Source organism: Monodon monoceros, unplaced genomic scaffold, assembly GCF_005190385.1.
Source record: "Monodon monoceros isolate NGI ecotype Baffin Bay Population unplaced genomic scaffold, NGI_Narwhal_1 Super_Scaffold_6, whole genome shotgun sequence".
NCBI lineage: Eukaryota > Metazoa > Chordata > Mammalia > Artiodactyla > Monodontidae > Monodon > Monodon monoceros.
The window spans coordinates 73,318,497-73,341,443 of NW_021703783.1; the positions used below are offsets into that span (position 1 = coordinate 73,318,497).

General features: G+C 35.4%; 2 protein-coding genes across 4 annotated transcripts in view; one reads left to right on the top strand and one right to left on the bottom strand.

Annotated features, from left to right (window-relative positions):
* PLEKHG7 (pleckstrin homology and RhoGEF domain containing G7) overlaps window positions 1-7,642 on the top strand; it is an 82,899-nt gene extending 75,257 nt beyond the window's left edge. Inside the window, 2 exon segments of the mRNA XM_029206725.1 lie at window positions 4,836-4,933; window positions 5,920-7,642. Of these exon segments, the coding sequence (XP_029062558.1) occupies window positions 4,836-4,933; window positions 5,920-6,027 (206 nt within the window). The 3' untranslated portion in view covers window positions 6,028-7,642.
* A 1,246-nt stretch (window positions 7,643-8,888) lies between these two features.
* The window catches only part of EEA1 (early endosome antigen 1), a 139,595-nt gene continuing 125,536 nt past the window's right edge, over window positions 8,889-22,947 (bottom strand). The window contains exons 24-31 of one of the 3 annotated variants that reach the window (XM_029204739.1): window positions 17,865-18,050; window positions 16,748-16,879; window positions 15,580-15,765; window positions 14,430-14,668; window positions 14,053-14,173; window positions 13,362-13,460; window positions 12,287-12,429; window positions 11,525-11,542 (exon numbers count right to left, since the gene is read on the bottom strand). In XM_029204739.1, the coding sequence (XP_029060572.1) occupies window positions 12,307-12,429; window positions 13,362-13,460; window positions 14,053-14,173; window positions 14,430-14,668; window positions 15,580-15,765; window positions 16,748-16,879; window positions 17,865-18,050 (1,086 nt within the window). In that variant the 3' untranslated portion in view covers window positions 11,525-11,542; window positions 12,287-12,306. Of the gene's footprint in view, window positions 12,430-13,361; window positions 13,461-14,052; window positions 14,174-14,429; window positions 14,669-15,579; window positions 15,766-16,747; window positions 16,880-17,864; window positions 18,051-22,947 lie in introns of all 3 variants that reach the window. The other 2 variants (XM_029204740.1, XM_029204738.1) reach the window with 2 other exon arrangements.

Here is a 22,947-nt window from a genome sequence, read left to right on the forward strand (position 1 = left end):
AAATGAAATAATGCAGGTAAAGCACTCAATAAATGATAGCTATTATTAGGATTGTTATTCTGTTAACCATTTTTAGTACTATTGCTATTGTTAAAGCACTGGTAAACCATGACATGCTATGCAAGCCTAAGATGTTTTATTGCAATTGCTCTATAGAAAAATGCCAGAAATAAATATATAAATATGTACATGTACATACATATACACATATACATCATGTGTATAGATCAGAAATGTATATTTTTATTTTTCAAGCATTTCCTGAGCGTCTCCTGTGAACCAGGCACTCTGTAAGTGCCCTGGAGTTACAAAGATGGAGCTCTCAGAGCAATGAAAGATCAATAAATCCTGTCAGGAAAGCCCTGGGCCTCGGAGGGACTTGAAGGACATTCTGGCCTACTTAGTACTGGGTGGGTGGCAGCAGTGTTCAGAAGGAATCACCCATCATTCTTTCTTGGGTACAGGCTCCTAGAAGACCAGCAAAGCCAGGCAGGAGCGGAGTGCCTTCCTGTCCCAAGGGAGGAGCAGGAAAAGAGGGAGCACCATCCATGTCCTGCAGTTCCCACTCCAGCAGCCAAGCCCAGAGCACCAGTCATTAGCACAGGACCTGCTTGTACTCAGCAGAGCCACATTACACAGTGAATACACCAATGAATAATAATAATAGCAAAAATTCACATCATTAAGTTATGTAAGTTGTATATTTAAATGTTTAACTCGTGAATGGATGCAAACTCTCTCCCCAAGAGCAGCAGGGCTCCAATGAGGGGAAACCTGTATCCAGAACTAGAGTCTTCTGCCTCTTTTGTCTATTCTTTCTGTGTCTACTAAGATTTGCTGAAAAACAACTGGGCAGCCCTTAAGGCCTCTTAGATCAGATTTGGCACGGACCAATCACTGTCACAGGCCAAAGTCTGCATAAACCAGAGAGCTTTCCCGAGCAAGCCTAAAAGGGGGCATCTCAGAGGAGCACAACCTTCTTACTACAGTGGCCATAGTTAGAAGATTCTGCCATGATAAATGGATGTGAGTGGAGGAAGGTGTCAGATCCCCCAAGCAAGAGAGGGAAGCAGCATGGGCTCAGGTCAGCCACAGCCCTGCCAGCCAACTGGACTTTATGGGAAATCTGACATCACAGGATTCCCTTAGGAGATGCATGTTTTTTCTCCTGTATTCCTTTTTTTCTTTTTAAATAAAATCAATACCTTTTTAAAAACCATACTTCCACCATCTTTTGTTACTTTTTGACTTGCCACTACCATTTCATTTCTGTTTTTTAAATATTTTTCTCATTGCTCTGGTGGTTATTTTAACTGTTCAGACACAGTGCATGAGGTAGAATAGCTGTAGAGTGAGAGTGTAAAGTGTGAAAAAAGAAGAGATTGTGCTTTGGAGTGACAGAGACCTAGTTTCAAATCCTGGCTATATTATTCACAAGCTGTGTGACCTTGGAAAAATTCACCTAATCTGTGCCCTTATTTGTAAGTGGGAATTAGTTGACTTTTTTTTTTAATTGAAGTATAGTGGATTTACAGTGTTCCAAGTATACAACAAAATGATTCAGTTATACATACGTATATATTCTTTTTTAGATTGTTTTCCATTATAGGTTATTACAAGATATTGAACTTAGTTCCCTGTGCTACACAGTAGGTCCTTGTTGTTTATTTTATATATAGTAGTGTGTACCTGTTAATCCTAAATTCCTAATTTATTCCTCCCCCACCTTTCCCCTTTGGTAACCATAAATTTGTTTTCTATGTCTGTGAGTCTATTCCTGTTTTGTAAATAAGTTCATTTGTATCCCTTTTTTAAATTCCACATATAAGCGGTATCATATGATATTTGTATTTCTCTGTCAGACTTACTTCACTTTATATGATAATCTCTAGGTCCATCCATGTTGCTGTAAATGGCATTATTTCATTCTTTTTTACGGCCAATATTCCAGTGTGTGTGTGTGTGTATACACACATCACACACCACATCATCCTTATCCATTCATCTGTCGATGGACATTTAGGTTGCTTCCACGTCTTGGCTACTGTAAATAGTGCTGCTGTGAACACTGGGGTGCATGTGTCTTTTCAAATCATAGTTTTTGTCTTTTCCAGATATATGCCCAGAAGTAGGATTGCTGGATCATATGGTAATGCTATTTTTAGTTTTTTAATGAACATCCATACTGTTCTCCATAGTGGCTGCACCAGTTTACATTCCCACCAACAGTGTAAGAGGATTCCCTTTTCTCCACACCCTCTCCAGCTTATTATTTGTAGATATTTTGATAATGGCCATTCTGACCAGTGTGAGCTGGTATCTCATTGTAGTTTTTATTTGCATTTCTCTGATAATTTGTGATGTTGAGCATCTTTTCATGTGCCTGTAGCCATCTGTGTATCTTCTTTGGAGAAATGTCTATTTAGGTCTTCTGCCCATTTTTTGATGGGTTGTTTTATAAGTTCTTTGTATATTTTGGAAATGAATCCCTTGTCGGTCACATCATTTGCAAATATTTTCTCCTATTCTGTAAGTTGTCTTTTTGTTTTATGGTTTCCTTTGCTGTGCAAAAGCTTTTAAGTTTAATTAGGTCCCATTTTTTTAATTTTTGCTTTTGTTTTCATTACTCTAGGAGATGGATCCAAAGAAATGTTACTGCAATTTATGTCAGAGAGTGTCCTGCTTACGTTTTCCTCTAGGAGTTTTATAGTATCTGGTCTTACTTTTAGGTCTTTAATCCATTTTGAGTTTATTTTTGTGTATGGTGTTAGAGAACATTCTAATTTCATTCTTTTACAATAGCTGTCCAGTTTACCCAGCACCACTTATTGAAGAGACAGTCTTTTCTCCATTGTATATTCTTGCCTCCTTTGTCGTAGGTTAATTGACCATAAGTGCTTGGGTTTATTTCTGGGCTTTCTATCCTGTTCCATTGATCTTTGTATCTGTTTTTGTGCTGGTACCATACTGTTTTGACTACTGCAGCTTTGTAGTATAGTCTGAAGTCAGGGAGTGTGATCCCCCCAGCTCCATTCTTCTTTCTTAAGATTGTTTTGGCTATTTGGAGTTAGTTGACCTATCTTATACAGTTGCTGTGTGGTTTAAATGACACAAAAAGGAAAAAAATACATAGCACTGTGCCTAGTACATAGTAGGTGCTGAATAAATGATGTCAACTATTAATTGTTAATCATTATATTAGAACATCAGAGAGAAAAAAGCTATTCCTGACCATTTATTATCTCCTTATTTTATTTTCTAAGCCTAGCCATACCAGGTCCTTTTGTTTATTAAGCCCTTAGTAGCCATATTACAAACTAAACAGATGAGGGATACCTTAAATAACTGAGAACTACAGTTACAATTTTGAGGAACATGGAATCTGAAATCCAGCCAAGAACAACAACCTGATCTTTAAAGCCTCACTTACTACAGGGAATTTATAAAGAGAAAAATCAGGGAGTAAAACAAAAACAGCCAGATCTTTTTTCCAGAAAGTCATTTTAATAGGTTTAAGTCCTCTCACCACAGAGAAGCTGGACAGAATTTCATGACCTTGACAGGCTTTGTTGTGGTAGAATTTAGGAATTATGAGGTTTAGTCTATTACAATCTGTAATAGTGAAGTAGTTCTTGCAGTTAAGAAAATAAAAGTCTCACGTTTGCTTTGATTCTGAAATGAGGCCCAACTTGCCTCAGTGAGTCTGAATTAAACCCACAAACTGGGCTTCCCTGGTGGCGCGGTGGTTGAGAGTCCGCCTGCCGATGCGGGGGACACGGGTTCGTGCCCCAGTCCAGGAGGATCCCACATGCCGCGGAGCGGCTAGGCCCGTGAGCCATGGCTGCTGGGCCTGCACGTCCAGAGCCTGTGCTCCACAACGGGAGAGGCCACAGCAGTGAGAGGCCTGTGTACCGCAAAAACAAAACAAAACACAAACTTCAAGGAACAGAAATAATGAGTGTGAGCAAGCATCAGCTTAATGGTCATCCAGGAAGAGTCAGTGTTCTCCTCCTCCTCTCTGAAGTACTTGTTTTGACCCAGAGCCAGCCCTGGTTTGGTTTTGTTTGTTCCTGAACATAAATTGACTGTAGAAAGAATGTATAGGCTGCAAAATTTTATTCCTGGTGCTGTATAAATAATTCAAGGAAGAAGCTTTCATTTTAAGAGCTCCAGCTGTATAAAAAGAGGAAAATCTGCTCTCCCAGTATCTCCTATCATTTCTTTAAGAGACCAGCTAGGAAATGACCGAACAGACTGTTTCTTTTCAAACACAGAAACCATGCCAACATTTTTTGTTTTGTTTTACATTTCACATAATTTGGTGGATGTTGGATTTTATTTGAGTCTGTTTTTTTGGCTTTTCTTGGACTGCTGTGAAGCATTCAGGTGGTTTTGTATTTTTGCTACATCTTAACTTGTTTAACTGTTGTTTTGATGTGACTTCCCTTTAAGTACAAAAATAAAACATTTTTAAAAGGAGTGGTGGAGGTCAAAGAAACAATGATTGTATTATTTTTCATATTTGTATTATCTATATTTTACACACACAAAATCTACCTGTTATGCTAAGCTTTTTCCTTGGGAAGGAATACATTTTCCATCACTTAAGCCATAAATGCATTTCCTCAAGCCCCAGAAGTCACTGGCTAAGGAAGAAAAGGTTTTCATATTTAAGTGGTCTCTCTTTGGACATAGCAGTAAAGTCTTGGTCTTGGAATCAGATTCTTTTTTAATCGACATAAACCTCCCACACTCATTAAAAATCCAGGTTCTTGTACTGAGGAACTGGATTTCATATTAAATGCTTTGGCTTTTTGTCTTTAATCTTTTTCTAGTCTTTGGGCTGAGAAATTCTTTCCTCATACAACATGAAAACAGCTATCGACAGTGTATAGCAGCATTCTTATTACAAGCCCAAACAGAAAACATCAAGGTATGTATTTCAATTTTGTAGGTTTTGATTCTTCAGACTTAAGGGAAAAAATCTCACCCCAAGCTCATTAAGGAACAGTGAATGGAAAGTTTTGTGTATTTTCCTCTCCTGCTTTGGGAAGGGGGGAGGTTGGAAGGAGGGGAAGGATATGAATATCTAGACCATACCAGGCTCAGAAACCTCAGAACTGACCATCTTCTTACATCCCTAGTGTTGACACAGCCTCCCTCATTTTTTCCTGTGGCAGAAGCTCAAGAGCTGCCTCTGACTTCTGGGAGGTCTGTAGGAAATGGGGCAAGAACTGCTTTGGATTGCATGCTTGATTTTTAAGATGCTCCGATCAATTTCCAAAGCCCCAGTATGCACACAGTATGATGCCAGCTTAAGTGAGGGGCTCCTGCAGAAATGAACTGTGTCAAGTCTTCTCTTCACCCTTTGAAACTATGCTACTGTTTTTACAGCTATGGAGCCGAAGAGCAGCTGCCTATCTGACTCTGGTTTCTTTATCTTAGAAGCCTCCATTTTTTTCTTTCCCCTGATAGGCTTTCATCAGGGCAGCAATGTGGCCAGACAATTAATGGAAGACTACATTATTTTCAAGGAGTCAGTTTCCTCCCTCAGTCTGTTTTTCAAGTTATGCCACTGATTAAGAACTTCTGTTTCTACACAAAGTGGAAATTCAAGAAATTCGCTTTCAAACTACTTATATTCCCAGTATTCATCTTTGTAATTAGTCGTCATTGACTATTATGGTTTCTTGATTACTCAGAATTGTTTATCCAACTTGCATACCATATTCATCTAATCCATTTGCATTTTCATATGTGATTAGAGATATTTATGATATATTCGATTTAAGAAAGAAAATGGGAAACATAGGCAAGTGTTTTAAAGAGCAAGTCAACAAATACAAAGGAAAATATTAATCCAAATATGTGGGAAATTTAACATTCTCTTGTCTCTATATATTTTTTCTTTCTTAACAGAAAACATGGATTGCACAATTAACAGCAGCAATCTCTTGCTTCACCAAGAGTCAGGAAACCAAGAAGATGTCCATATTCACTTTGCCTGCAAAATCCTCGGAAATTTAAGGACCCAAAACAAGTGGCACACCTTTTTACACATTGGGGATTAAGGTATTCTTTCATTCAAACTTGTAACACTTACCTAGTGATGAGCTAAAAGAAAATGTGCATTTTAAAGAAGTTCCAGAATTTAAGCTAGGAAATTCCTCAGCGTAGAGTAATGCTGCAACAAATTTGAACCAGAAGGAATTTCTTGGTAAGTGTATACATGCTGATATCCAGACTAAGTTATAATGCTTCAGTCAGGCTTGCAAGAGGGGTGAGGGAAGTATGATGCTATTATAATTCGTAAAAGGTGAATAATCAGGTAAATGCAGTATCATCAGGAGGAAAACAATGCCCACTGCTTGCATCTGATATGAATTCTAGCATCTTACTTTGTGTATATCTGTAATGAAACCAAGTTTCCTACATGACTTATAAATGAGCCTTACTGCTCTACAGCCCTACCTCATACAAAGCTTGATTGCTCTTTTAACATACTAAGCAATGAATAATAAGGTCTCCATCTTAGTAGCAGTTTTTAAATTCCTAGTTACCAACAGTTTATTTATCTCAGGTATACTTTATATAACTCTTAACATGGAAGGAGAAAATCCGAAAGACTAAATTCCATTGTTTTAAGAAAGAAAAAGCAAATATCTGTTCCAGTTTCACCAGTTAACAGTTTTACTTGGGAAATTTCATAGAAATAGTAGGATATCTTTCTCTAAATCTCACTTTTTGAAGAACAGTGGAATTTGTCATAAAACTTCTTTCTGGTTTTGAGTGTGTGTCTGTCTGTGTGTGTGTGTGTGTGTGTGTGTGAGAGAGAGAGAGAGAGCGAGAGCACAGTACAGTTACTTCGTCTTATTTGGCAGGACTTGAAACATCATTAGAATTTCTTAAGAAAGAGAGCTTGGACTATTATCATGGTGGAATATACTATTAACTGCATGTAAGGAACTAGTTCTTATAGTCAGATTATATCAAAAGGAAATCCACAGATTTCAATTTCAGACATGATACCTTTTGCAGTTTCCAAAATGGAAGTAGTAAATTTATCAACTTGGACTGCAAGACAAATTATACCTTAACTGATCTCCTTAAGCTGGAGAATGGGATAGAAAGGATGATGCTTGGGGAAGTCACATGCAGTTAATTCTTTGAGAAAAATGTGATTTCACCATATAAACCAGGCAGTATAGACAAGTGCAGCATAACAGTTATTTTCAAGGGCCAAGCACCATTAGAATGGAGGGTCACAGCCCATGTATAATAATGTCATATTTATTAGGAGTAAGTGAAAATGAAAGGAAAATCAGGAAGGCAGTAACTATGGTCAATGCCTAAGAATAAATGAGAAAAAAAGGCAAAGTACAGGAGAACAAATTTCAAGTGAGTTCTTAGAGATGAAAAATATGTATTTTTTTAGAAAAAAATTAAGAATTGTCTTGCAAGGATTTCTAGATATCAGCCAACTTAGGAAAAGGGCAATGGACTAGGTGATCTCCCAAGATTCCTTTTAGTCTGAGTCCAGTAAACATATATTTGTTTATATGTATAAAACTATTTTCTCCCTTAAATCTCATTAAAGGGAGAAAAAGATTGACTAAATTAACATGTAAATTAGTTAAGATGTAAAACAGCTTTAAAATATTCAATATACAAAGAAATATTAGCACTTCTGTATTCACTGCAGCACTAGTCACAATAGCCAAGATATGGAGAAAACCTTAATGTTCACCAACAGATGAGTGGATAAAGAAACTCTGGTACGTACATACAATGGAATTCTATTCAGCCTTGAAAAAGAAGGAACTTCTGCAATATGAAACAACATAGATGAACCTTGAGGACATTATGCTAAGGGAAATAAGTCAGTCACAGAAAGACAAATACTGCATGATTCCACTTATATGAGATTTCTAAAATACTCAAATTCATAGAATCAAAAAGAGTGGAATGGTAGTTGCCAGAGGCTGGGGGTAGGGGGAAATGGGGAGTTACTAATCAATGGGCATAAAGTTTCAGTTAAGCAAAATGAGTAAGCTCGGGAGATCTGCTGTACTGTACACTTTTACAAGAGTTGTCAAGAGGGTAGATCTCATGTTAACTGTTCTTACCACAATAAGATAAAACTTAAAAGAATATACTATGTATTTAAAGTGAAATTCTATAAAGCTCACAAAAGAGCATATCTAATATATAATAAGTGCTTGAGGATATATACATGTTATTGTCTTCAGAGGGAAACACAGAGTAAAATGAAAAATCACTTCTGGAACTTTGGTTCCCAGGGGAAAAAAAATCAGTAAAAAGCAATGGTACATTGAGCCTTTAAATGGTCACCTGGGTATTAAATGTACAATGAAAGAAGAGATTAATATTGTTTAATATTTTTTAGTTTTGCTAATTTTTCTCAATAATGAATGAAATGAAAAGGGGCTGTCTCGAACAAAATAGCATTAGTAATTTCTCTTGAAATATGAACTTGATTACTATTCTTAGTTGAACATTAAAGCACACCCATTGTGAGGTTGGGCTTGACATATATATATATACACTATTAATACTATCTATAAAATAGATAACTAACTGAGAACCTACTGTATAGCACAGGGAACTCTATTCAGTGCTCTGTGGTGACCTAAATGGGAAGAAAATCCAAAAAGGGGATATATGTATACGTATAGCTGATTCACTTTGCTGTACACTAGAAACTAACACAACATTGTAAAGCAACTATACCCCAATAAAAATTAATTTAAAATAATAAAGCACACCCATTGTCTATATCCAAGTGCAAAGTTCTAAATCTGTAAATAAATTAATGTAAAATGGCTAATCTTTTAAATAGACAAAATAATTTAGTCACAGAATATACTAGAAATTATTTTTAATATCTTTAGCATATTTTTTAAAAAAGCAACAATTCAATAAAGGATTCTTCCATTGTTCTTTATACAGATTCAAATGTTATATAATTTATCAGTTACATTTATAATCAATAACCTTCCACTCACTGAGTTTAGAAACCACAGTCTTTACTGAGCTAAACTCTCTCACACATAAGGCACAACTACATGATCACAAGTAAACAATACAATGAATCCAAAAACTAAACAAAATATTCATGCAAAAGTATCTACAGAAGTTATGAATATACGAGCCAGTTCAAGAAGTACAGAATGTCATATACATAACTGCATCATGTTACAGTAAATTCACTATTTCTACAGGGAGAGGACCTAGCTATTTCCAATTCTGCTTTATACAATTTTACATAAATTTAGTAAGTTTATGCACAGTATTCACATTTGCAACAATAACTGATCATTAAAATTCAGGCAAAGGGCAATTAAGACAATAATGTGTGGTACATTATATAATTACAGAATACCATTCATCAAGCTCTTGTCTAGGAATACTAAATTGATGGCACGTTTAAATTTTATGCATCAAATCATCCATGGTTTCATAGCCAAAGTGCATTTAAAAAAAACTGCTATAGTCAAATAGGTCATGAATATCAAAATATATGATCATAATTTGCTTTCCACTTAAAAGCTAAACATCTTTATGCAAATGCAAGGTTAAAAAAAAGTGGCTTTAAAGTTCCCAAAACTATAAAATAATCATAAAGCCTCTTCAAGAGAGATGGAGAACTAACAAATTTGGCAGTTACTACGCAACACTACTGTGAAGAAACTATTAAACTAGCTAATTCCACATTAAGAGGTAGTTGAACAAAATTACACACTGCATTGAGGTTGTTGTGTTTGTTTCCCTCTTTTCTTCAAAATAAACAAATCCTATACCAGCAGCTTTGTCTTCTTTCTACTAAAAATTCTGTAGGTGTAGGTGTAGTTTAGTGTACATTAACCCAGCAAGACTTGATTTTAACTCACGTTTCTGTGCTTGGGTTTAGAATTTACTAACAGGTGATGCCAATAGGCTTTGCATTAGAGCTGAGAGCTGGGACTCCATACGTGCCAGCTCTAAATCACTGACAAATAGTACCAGCAGACATCTAAAATGTCGAACCAGTAAGCACTCAGAAGATGACTTTTTAATTAAAAGAAACAGAAAACCGTTTAATTTTTGTTTCCAAAACACCTTATTGGTGAGATTAATAGCAAAATATTGTTTCATTTCTAAATATAATAGCCTAATTATTTGGGGCCTAGGAAGTGAGATTAGCTAGATGAAAAGTAGAAAATCACTCAAATACATATAGTTATATTTGTTGTCCCCACAATTTTTTATGAATATGTGGGTGGGGGGACAAGACAGGGATAGGCCTTCAGTGCACCCAACTGGGAGATGAGTGAACAAATATTCTAAGCCAGAAGAATTCCCGTAAAGTTTCATATCATAAAAAAGTAATAACAATGGTGCTGTGAATGTTTCCAACATGCTTATTAATTTACTTATAAGTGTAGAATTAATTAAGACTATTTGAAAGAATTTATATGAAAATGCATAAGTAATTTTAGCTCAATTTTTATTATCCAACTTATTTTTAATAAAGATCCACTGTATTTCTTCGTTCTATACGCTCAAGGATATATGTTTATCCGAGTCCAGGGACTCAATCAGGGTCCTTAGTAGCTACTGACAACAGAGTTTACTTAAATGGGTTTTTTAAATAATTAAATGAATAATCTCTTTGTTTGTACACATTATAGGAAGAGCATAAACATAATTTCAGCATGATATTTGAAAGCAAGTGTACATTATAAACTATGTATTGTAAATGAAATATTAGCTCCCATCCTTCCCTATTACCAAATGATTGCACTGAATGAATATATAGCTTTACTTTCTTCTTAGAGTAATAAACCAATATTAATGAGTTCTCTCTTCAGATGTTCTCCAATTTTCCAAATTAATAAGACTGATAAAGTTCAATTCCATTTTCAGCATCCAAATAAGCTAATTTTTAATTACCCTCAATTTGCCAGTCTGTTTCAGTTCTAGTTATAATTTGGGGATTCCTAAATACATCTGTTTTTGGCGATACTCTATTATCCAACTGTTATTTCAAGGTAATTTCACAGCATTATTTTTGCAGAGTAAACAGATACCTAGTTGATATGGAACCCCAAATTCAGAACCTTTTAAAATTTAAGTCAAATTTAAAACTTTAAAAAGTTCTTCCCTATTAGGTAAGAAGAGAATATAAAGCAGAAAATATAAAGCAGAATATTTAATGTCTCCTTACCATTTTGTATTTGTTTTCACAGATAAGACTATAGCAATATCAGTTACTAGCTTTAAGATGCAAAATCTATAAAACAATTACAGTGACGCTGAGCTATGCTTGAGAAGGTTAAACCAAATTACCTTGAAAAAGGCAGATCCATTAAAAAAGCAAATTCAGATTCTTGAGGATGCTGGAGAGACAAAATGAGGATATAAAATGAAGGCTAATCTCAGAAGACTTCCCACTTAAACAGAGAATACGACCATTATACAACTTCTTTTATTCACCTTCCAACTGGGGATGAGGGTGGGAAGTTTTGTAGGATTCTTAAGACTGCGTGGGAGTTTAAAAATGAGATAGAAAAAGACAAAAAGAAAAATTAACCCTAATCTTTAAAATACAACCCAAGGATAACCATAAAATAAGCAAATTAATTTTCCAGAGGTTTTCATAAGATCCACCCAAGAGAATTTAATCAATATTGTTAAAATAAAAACCATGTTTGAATTCATAGTTAATATTTAAATATAATCTGTATTTGGAACACTTGAGTAGTAAATTTGTAACATAACAATGCAACTGAGCTATGGACCTGTGTATAAGGGAAAAAAAGCTTTATAGTTCTATGCATTTCACAATGAGAATATTTAATATAATTAATGTGTTATTGTGCAACATATCTGATATGGTAACATCACCCATGTACATTTCTTGATACTAAATGTGGGAGAAAGAAGTAAGCTATGGAAGAGCATTCATGTCACTTCTGAACAATGAAATTATATTTAAAAAAATACATTGCTATTTTCCGTCCAAAATTTATTTCCATCCAAAATTTATTTACATTTCATTGGCTACTTCTAAACTTGGCATGAAAGCTATTCCGGAGTAAATGGAAAAAAGTAATGAAAGATGGGCTCGAGTCTCACAAAAATAGAAGAGTTTTACTTGATAACATTCCAAAATATATGAATTCTAATTTGGTTTAGTATTGCAACCACTGTCCAAACCGAATAGTAGTAGTCCAAGATATCTATTAAGTGTATTATTAAAAATCTAATGTTAGTGTAACATTACTCTGAAGTTGCGATAACCCATTATCCTTGCAAGTCATTGAAACATGCATCACAGACACGAACAGGCTTCTTGGAAGAAGGAGTTAAGGCATTTTTGGCTGAACACTCAGCACAGAAGATATTTCCACATTGTCTGCAGTGATGCTGTAAATGACAAAAATTAAACATTTTTAAGCATAAAAACTATACCAAAAGTATTATGAGACTACAAGAATACAGCAAACTTCACTGTGAAGGTATACTAACTTTCAAGTGATTAGCATTTAATAATATAAAATCTCAGTATGTCGATTTAATCCCTTAATTTGAATGCTTCCTATTTAATTAGATACTGTACTAAACATTTAATATGGAATTTATCTTGGAATTCTCAGAAGAACCTTAGGAGGCATTTTAATGCCTTAATAAAGTGCTTAATAAAGCACTTCTATCAGGTGAAAAATTATTCCTATTTACAAAATGTTTCAGGCATAATTTCTTCAATAGGAATATAAACTTGAAACATCACATAATGGCATTATTTAAAATGATTTTTTTTTTTTTTTTTTTTTTTGCAGTATGTGGGCCTCTCACTGTTGTAGCCTCTCCCATTGCGGAGCACAGGCTCCGGATGCGCAGGCTCAGCGGCCATGGCTCATGGGCCCAGCCGCTCCACGGCATGTGGGATCGTCCCGGACCGGGGCATGAACCCGTGTCCCCTGCATTGGCAGGCGGACTCTCAACCACTGTGCCACCAGGGAAGACCTAAAGTGATTTTTTTATCTCTGCTTTTTTTCCTTTAAGAGAACCCTATGATGACTAAAACATGAGTTTAATACTGATGCACTGGTTCAGAAAATGATTATCCAAGAGAGTAACTCAGTAGGAAGGTAATAACTGAATTTAAAACTAAAATTGAGACACATACACTAACCAGAAACAAGATTTCATGAAACTTAATGCTATGTAGTTGTAAATTAAAGTTAATAAATGGCAAAACTTTTAAAATCTGTCAAATGCAGGACAATTTCGATGGTTAAAACATTGTCACTGAGAAATAAAATCAAGAACCATAGCAATATAACAAAACCATTTACCCGTCTCACGGTTACTGAAAAGCCTTTCCCACAGGCCATACAGTTTTGTACTTCATTGTCTTCAGCCCACTTTCTATTCAACGCTTGTGTATGTTTGATCTATTCAAAAAAAAATACATTATAATGTTCAGTGCTGTAAAGAATGATTGATAATTTCTAAGTTGGTGGCCAAGTTTTAAAATGGATAAAATTTTAAAAATCAGAAATACTTTGGTCAACTTCCATTATCAAAAGTTGTTACATAATTAAGTCTGAATGACAATAAATAAATACATAAATAGATAAATAAATAAATAAAGCAAAGCAAAGCAAGTTTTATACCTCAGAGGCATTGGTAATTTCTAACCTTTGGTGATTTCCCATTCATTCTAACCCTAAGGATCAATCCTTCCTTGGAACTCTGAGCATATGCTCAGATCACTTCTTTATCACATAGTAACTCATTCATTCCTTTGTGCTCGTCCCAATAATGACAATTCATGAATGATGTGGCTCTCTAATCATTGGGGTCTCAGATAAGTTCTTTAAATCTTATATTTAATTACCTGTAACACCTGCAATACTGCTACACAGGCAGTAGCCATTCAAAAGTATTATTAAATATGAGATTTTTTTTAAATGCTGACAATATGCTTTTCACTAAGAGGTAAATTCTAGACTAAAAAACTGCCTCATACACCAGGTGACTCACTTGAAGGGACTGATTCTCTCTGCCCAGTTCCTGCACTGCTGCAGTTGTATTATCCAGCTTTCTTTGCAATTCTAGTACTTTGGTTTGAAGCTTTTCTATTTCACCTTCTCCTTTAAGACACCTGAAATAGATTGCAAAAACAATTCATTTTTAAAAAATCATTAAAGACCCTCTCTGAACACAGATAATGAACTACTTTAGTAACTTGAAACATAATACATTAATTTCAACTCTGTTATAAGGGTTAATTTTTAAATGGCTACTTAAATGCCTGCAGGAGCACTTTTCTCAAGACTTCTATTTTTTTAAATGTGGAATACAACAACCTTTTTATCACTTAGCATGGAAATAAACTAATTTTACTAGACATCAACCACCTTTCTAGTAGTGCCCTCCTTTCATCTTGATTATTTTGAACCGTTGCTTCCAATACCGCAATTTCACCCCGTAAGTCGTCCGTCTGTTTCTCAAGCTCACTGACTCTCCGTTGACTGGACTGCCACTCCTTCTTTATGGTGCCCAAGTTTTCATTTAATGCTGTAATCTGCATGGTAAGTTTAGTCTCATTTTCTTCATGCTGCTTCATTCCTACTTCTTTTCCTTTTATTTCGGAAAGCTGAGAAAAGGAAAAACAGTGGGTAAAAAACCTATTACAAAAGTAGTGCAAAATTTAAGTTAGTTGTTGAACTTTAAATATTGGCAACATAAATAATATTACTTCTTCAGGGAAGAAGGCACTGATAAAACTGATTCCACAAACATCTGTGTAATTTGAACTGACAGTGGTCATAACACTGAAATGGTGGTCAGCAAGCCTCTTATAAGATCAAACTAAAGTAAAGCAATTTGAGATTTTCCTTTTTTCCACTAGAACAGGGGAAGAACACATAGTTAGGGATAGCAAGGTGCCCTGGAGATAGAGCTAGCATTTTCTTATGCCTCAAATTCCAAATGCATCCTTTTGTCTCTATCAACCTGCCAAAAAAACAGTACTTCAAATCACTGTGTGAACTTGAAATTGCAGTTCTTCAACGAAAACATTCAGCAGTCAATTTATCTGGGGCTATCTGGACTTAATTCAACAGAGGAAAGCCAGATGCTTCCCATTTGGCATGCACAAGTTAGGGAAGGAAAAGTAGACTTTGGTCATTGTAATTCCAAACTGAAGTTTCCGTTCGTTCCCCCTTATCAACATTCAGTTTGAACAAACAAATGAGTTTAACATGATTAGCATTCATGCCATTTACCTCAATCTACATAGTTATAGGTTTGTTTGTTTTTCTGGCACTAAAAGTGCCCCCCCATCATGTTTTATTGAATTTTCACTTATATAAACCAAAATATAATCACAGAATAAAATATTTCCAATCACATGTCAGCTATTTAGACAAATCAGATCTCTTGTCTTAAATCAAAAATTAAATGTTAGGTGAGCATTTGAATCATAATTTTTAAGTAGAAAAATCCTCTCTAACTGGATTAATTTACAAAATCAATTAAAAAACACACCTCCCACCACTAACTTACCAGTTTAGCTTCCTTCTCCATAAATTCTTTCTTCAGCTCATCTTCTTCCTTTTTCATCTGCTCTTTTAGCATTTGCTGGGCTTTCTTCTCCTGTTCAAGGGTTGCCTTTAGGGAATCTACTTTCCCTTGAAGCTCTAATTTCTGCTGAATCAAAAGCTGTTTGGCATCCTTGAGATTTGTTACCTCCTATGAGAAAGGCCAAAATAAGTCATCCTTTATGGTAAAAAAAAAAAAATGTAGCTGAAATTTATGCAACTTATTACAATATAAACAAAGAGTTTTAGCCTCTTACAAGAGTCTTAAAGTTCAGTATTTCAAACAGTTGATTAAAAAGGTGAAATATTATGTACTTCCTGCTCAACAATCATTTAAATTCAAGTGATGCTTTGCATGCATATGTTTTGATTAAATTATGTGAGAATTTTCTACCCCTTATTTTCCCTTTCTTCATTTAGGAGGCATTTATTGGTTCAACATTTAGGCATCACACACTGTGTCAGGTTCTAGGAATATATATATAAAGATGAATTATATACAGTCCCTGCTTTAAGGAAGTCACAGTCTGGAAGAACATAATGACATAAAGAGGTAAGTAATTATAAAGCAAAATGGCAAGTATACTGATAGACATAAGAGGTATTATGAGAGCACTCAAGGGAAAATCCAACCTTTCTCTAAGAAAATGACATTTTACAAACACTTTACAAAGCAAATTATAAGCAGTTAATTTTTTCAGGTGGCATGCCAGTCATGCTAATGATAGGAAAAATGTTCTAAACAACAGATTATTAAAGGATTTTAGGAAGAAAAACGATTTAAAAAAATCCCTTAAAATCTTAATTCTAAACTCTTACATATTTTGAAGTTTACTATCTGTAAGCATAATGGATAGCTCTGTCGATTATCACCTCAATAAAATCTAAACTTTTAGGGTTACTCTGCTTTATTAAGTAATTTGAAAACAAAGGTAACATAGTTTCAATATGTGTATAGATATTATGCAACACGAGCACTGTGAGAGCGAGAGTATTTGTCAAAAAACAGCAAAACAATGTGCCTGGCACATAGTATGTCCTAAAATAAATAAATTAAATAAATATGTATACACAAATATTTTTAACAACACTAATACAATACAAAAGGAAAAACAATGATTATCTTCACATACCTTTATGCTTTCTTGCTTGTGAGACTTGAGTTCTTCACTCAATTTAGCAATTTCTTTTTCTTGTCTACACTTAATTTCCTCTATCTCTGCCAATTTACATTTTTCATTTACTAGTTCTTTTTCTTTCAGTGACTATAGAAAAGATTTATTAAAGTTTTAAATTAAAAGTAATATAACAAAAATGACTGCTACTATTTATGACTCTCTCTGCCCCTTCCACCTTAGTTAACTTGAGCAAATTATTTACCTTCTCTTGCCTCTGTGTCCTTATTTATACAATATGAACAATAAGATCGTTATAAGGATTAAATAGTTACAGTAACTATTAAAATTAATAGTGCCTGGCTAAAGTTTAGCTAAAACTACCATCTTATGCTTATTATCATCATCACTATCTTTATATAGGGCGCCTAGGGAGGAGGAGTGTACATTATCTAATCTCTATGCCAGGTAGCTCTTTTTAATCATTTTATAGGTAAAGGAGCAAAGACTTAGAGCAGTTAAATAAGCTATTAAAAGTAGAACCATATAACTAAAACAAGATCTGCCTGATCTAAAACCCTTGTAATTAAAGGCCTCTAAACTATAGTTCTGTCAGAATTTTCTAACCTTGAGGCACAAATCATAAATTTCATGCCAGCCTCACCAGCGCCATCGCTACAAAAACATCCACCAATTTTTAAAAATAATTCAGAGGTAATTCCCTGGCGGTCCAGTGGTTAGAACTCCGCACTCTCACTGACAAGGGCCTGGGTTTGATCCTTGGTCAGAGCAGTAAGATCCCACAAGCCACACGGTGCAGCAAAAAATAAAAAAACACATAATTCAGGAACTGCACAAATAAAATACACCAAGAACTTCAGGAACTGTACACTTCAGAATAATATCAGCTGATGGAAATATAAAATTTCAATTATGAAACCAAAAAATGTTTCCTAGAATTTGAATTTCTCATATAAAATTTTAACTGATCTTTAAACATACTAGTCATAACACAATGCTTTCAACTTTATAACTTAGCATCATTTATATAAAATACACCCCTACTTACCTTTAGAAAAAGCTGGTTCTTAATTTTAAATACTAAGATTCTAGATTTAGTCAGAAAATAAAATACCTTTTCTTTCTGTATATCCTGTAGTGCTTTACTCTGCTCCTTCAATTGCTGTTCTTTCTTTGCTAAATCTTGCTCCAAAGTAGCCTTGGTGGTCTTCAGTTCTTGAATCAATTTATTTTGGTTTCCAATTTGATTTCTATTTGAAATCAAGTCCTCCTGTGCTAGAGAAAGCTTCTCTTCTATAGACTTATAAAAACAATTTCCCCAAATTATTATGTCATTTTTTGGCAAATTTCAACAGAAACATAATAGTTAACAGTTATACGTACGTTATGCATAGCATAGTGGAAAGTAATATACTTTAAAAAGATAGTAAATGGGCAGAAGACCTAAAGAGACATTTCTCCAAAGATATACAGATTGCCAATTAAACACATGAAAGGATGCTCAACACCACTAATCATTAGAGAAATGCAAATCAAAACCACAATGAGGTATCACCTCACACCAGTCAGAATGGCCATCATCATAAAATCTACAAACAATAAAATGCTGGAGAGGGTGTGGAGAAAAGGGAACCCCCTTGCACTGTTGGTGGGAATGTAAATTGATACAGCCACTATGGAGAACAGTATGGAGGTTCCTTAAAAAACTACAAATAGAACTACCATATGACCCAGCAATCCCACTACTGGGCATATACCCTGAGAAAACCATAATTCAAAAAGAGACATGTACCACAATGTTCATTGCAAGACTGTTTAGAATAGCCAGAACATGGAAGCAACCTAAGTGTCCATCGACAGATGAATGGATAAAGAAGATGTGGCACATATATACAATGGAATATTACTCAGCCATAAAAAGAAACAAAATTGAGTTATTTGTAGTGAGGTGGATGGACCTAGAGTCTGTCATACAAAGTGAAGTCAAAAAGAGAATAAATACCATATGCTAACACATATATATGGCATCTAAAAAAATAGTTCTGATGAACCTAGGGGCAGAACAGGAATAAAGACTCAGATGTAGAGAACGGACTTGAGGACACGGGGAGGGGGAAGGGTAAGCTGGGACGAAGTGAGAGAGTGGCAGTGACATATATACACCTACCAAATGTAAAACAGATAGCTAGTGGGAAGCAGCCACATAGCACAGGGAGATCAGGTCGGTGCTTTGTGACCACCTAGAGGGGTGGGATAGGGAGGGTGGGAGGGAGACGCAAGAGGGAGGAGATATGGGGATGTATGTATATGTGTAGCTGATTCACTTTGTTATACAGCAGAAACTAACACAACATTGTAAAGCAATTATACTCCAATAAAGATGTTAAAAAAGTTAAATTTAAAAAAAAAGATAGTATGTTATGCCCTTCAGTAAGATGATGTAAAAGAGAAAGAATGCTAGATAACTAACTCTCTTGCCTATGCAAAATACTTGTATTTTCCATAGGCAAGTATAAAATATTTAATAAAACTGAAGCAATTTCAAAGCTTCTAGAAATAAGCTGTATTTACTAGCTAAGTGATACGAAGAATATCAAATAAGTAGGAACCATATCAAACACACTCAGAGAACATATACATAATGAGAAGATATGGGGAGACATGGGAAGAAAGCAATTTAAAAAGAGATAGTTACAAGTGACATTATATATGCATACATGTTTTGTAGGATCTATGATGGCCCTTGACATGCTAAAAGGTTTATTTAATAAACAGAAAGGGGTTTTTGTCTTGGGGGAAAAAATGTATTTCAAATCTGCCAACCTGATTAAGTGAACTAAAAGTAAAGTCAACCAGACATCTGAGGCTCTACTTCTAACAAGGCCATCACCCCCATCCTCTTAACTTCTCATCTGTGTGGTAGAAGTAGCGCTGTCAGTTAACACAGTCCATAGTTACTAACTGTTCGAAGGCCCAAATATTTCAAGAAGCTGAAGCTGGGGGAAAGAGCAACTTTGTGACTCATTAGGTTTTGATTTGGAGGTGGATATGGTAACAGGTGGGGAATGGAAAATGGCAGGAACCTTGCCACTCAGCTGCTAAGGGAAATAACTCTAAGATGCTCTTCCACCATCTAGAAGAAGTTTATCTTTCTTATTCTGGAGATACAGTTTCTTTGAAAAAAAAGGCAGAAGATACAATTCAGGAGGAATCACTGCTATCTAGGCTTGGCTACAGTAAGCATTTGATAAAGAATCGATGAAAAATAAAACCTTATTTAAAGGGCTTTACTTAAGCTTCCTGAAAGAGATTATTCCTTACAAATAACCCAGTTCAGAAGTCTTTTCTGATATAAACCAAATTTCCATTTTCAATAGTTTCCAGTGGAACACTAAAAACTGTAAGACTTCCTTTTTGGAAAAGACTTAAAGTCATCTAGTCCTTTACTAATCAAGCAGCTAAGCTTTAATTGAGTATACTACTAAGGTAGACAGGAGGGTAAAAGATGGTCCTGGACTTAAAGAAGCTGACCATATAGCCTGGAAAACAGAACCAGGGTATAAAATGGAAGTTGTACAGGGTATTAGAGCATTTGCTATGTGCCAAATGCACAGAAAAACGAGTGTGAGTGTATTCTCTGTGGAATGTTTAAAGAAGGCTTTGTGGGCATGTTGGAACTGACCTAAGTATCACAAAAGGTGAGTGTGATTTCAGAGAAAAAGAATAAAATTTGACAAAGCCTAGCCCATGCTGTCTATAGCAATTGTAATTCGGTAACAGAGGTCCTGATCTAATGCTAAAGAATACCAACACACTTGCTAGAGCCTAAAAGCAAGAATACCCCCAATCTCTAACCACAGAATTCCAAAGTCCATGGTTTAAATAACAGCCTATAAAATTCTGAACTCACAAAATCCTAGTGACTAAATCTTTAAAGTCAAGTTCAAAATATGCACTATTTTCTGAGCCAAGACATGTTCTACCTTGCCTCTGAATATTCAATCTATGTCATTCAGCAGTATACTGCCGTTTCAAATTTTCCTTTTATCTTTCTTGCTTCAGACTATATTATTTTCATCTGCTCAGCATCTTCTCCCTTGGAGAACTCCCTCTTCCATTAGATGGTTTACTGGGGCTATCTTTAAGCCACCCACTGCCACTGGAATAAGCAAATCCCTGAGTAGATCAAGTACCAACCCTGATCCTGAATACTCCAATCACATTATAGTAATGTAGCAAAAAAAAAAAGATTTTCTACACTGTTCTGTGGTAGCTATTGGTGGGTTTTTGGGGGGGGGGGTCTGTTCAATTTTTCCCTTTTCTCTTTCAAAATAAAACTTTAAAATTTTTAGTTATTACTTTTTCTTGACGTTTGATGAAATGACATAAAGAACAGTACTAGGCTAAGAAGATTTACATTTAATTCTAAACTTTTTATCCTAGAATTTTCACTTCACTGAGGGTGCAAAATTTACAGTTAAACGCCACTTTTACCTTTCCTGGAAAACAAAGAATAGCACACAGCATAGCCAGTTTGAAATATCCAGTCAACAAATTTCAGTATTTCATAAATAATCCAGCAGATGGGGCTAAAGGCATAGATCAAGCCAGCCGGTCTTCCGTTCTACTGGTGTCTTGGTATACACCATCAGCCCACAGATGGCAGCCTTGACTTAGGTGTCATGTTACAAGGTTCTGAACGTCTCCCTTTCTCTCTTATACCTAAGGTCATATAATAATCACTGAAGCAAAAGAATGGCTGATCCATTATTCTGGCCTATTATAAATATTACTTGAACTTTCCTAGGAATTTCTTTCTTTTTTAAAAAATTAAGTAGTTCAGATACCTGTCATTTTGGAAGGATTAACTTCCAAATATCCTATTTCATAAAAAAATAAAATAGGATATTTTGTCAATATCCTATTTTATAAAAATTTGTCAATATCCTATTTTATTAAAAACTTCAATATCCTATTTTATATTTGTCAATATCCTATTTTATAAAAAAAATTCTAGTGAAATGATGGTAAAACAATAAAGGGCTACTGGTCTTCCCCAGTGGCATACTGGTTAAGAATCCACCTGCCAATGCAGATGACATGGGTTCGAGCCCTGGTCCAGGAAGATCCCACATGCTGCAGAGCAACTAAGCCCGTGCACCACAACTACTGAGCCTGTGCTCTAGAGACTGAGAGCCACAACTGCCGAGCCTGTGTGCCACAACTACTGAAGCCCAAGCGCCTAGAGCCCATGCTCCGCAACAAGAGAAGCCACCGCAACAAGAGAAGCCACCGCAATGAGAAGCCCACGCATCGCAAGGAAGAGTACGCCCGCTCACCACTAGAGAAAAGCCCACGCACAGCAACGATGACCCAACGCAGCCAAATTAATTAATTATTTTTTTTTAAAAAAGGGCTATGAATCAGAAGAACTGAGATCCAATCATCGTTCTGTTATTGTGCAAACACTAGGCCTGTCACTAACCAAGCAGGGCCTCAGTTTCATCTGCAAAAGGAAGCTTTGAAGAGAGTCTATCCACGGCCTCTCAACAGTTGTTAAACTCCACAACAGCCTTATCCCTCTGTCTTTCTCTTCTTGCCCATGTTTACATTTGAATTTTTCTTTTGTGTATAAAATTAGAACATGATGTAGCTTTCGGGCATAATAAAAATAATTGTTGGCTTAATGAAAAAAATACTGATTTAGAAGATCTAAGTCTTATTACTGTGTTATGCTCTTGGGTAAATTATACATCCATATGAAGAAAAAACGTGATTTCTACAGAACTTCTACTCAGTCATTAGGTTTCATCTTCTCTATCACTTCAATGTCCTTTGAATTCATGCACATTCTGCATCCTTACTACTACCAGCCCGAGCTGTCACCATCCACACTTGGACTACCACAAAGTCTCCTCTCTCATCCCAACATTCAGCCACGTTCCCCTACAATCCATTCCTTCTCCTGCAGCCAGTTATTGGCCTAAAATACAAATCCGAGCACATCCTTTCAGTGGTTCCCTCCTGCCTTTAGGATAAAGTCCAAACTCTTCCACAAACCCTCCCTGACTTGCAACAGTATTGTAAAGGAAAACTAATAATAATTTAAAGCTACTTAGAGAATATAGCAAGTAAGACACTTTCTAAATGTCAGGTGGTAATTTTTTTAAAGAACTCTTGCTAATTGTGAACTTTAT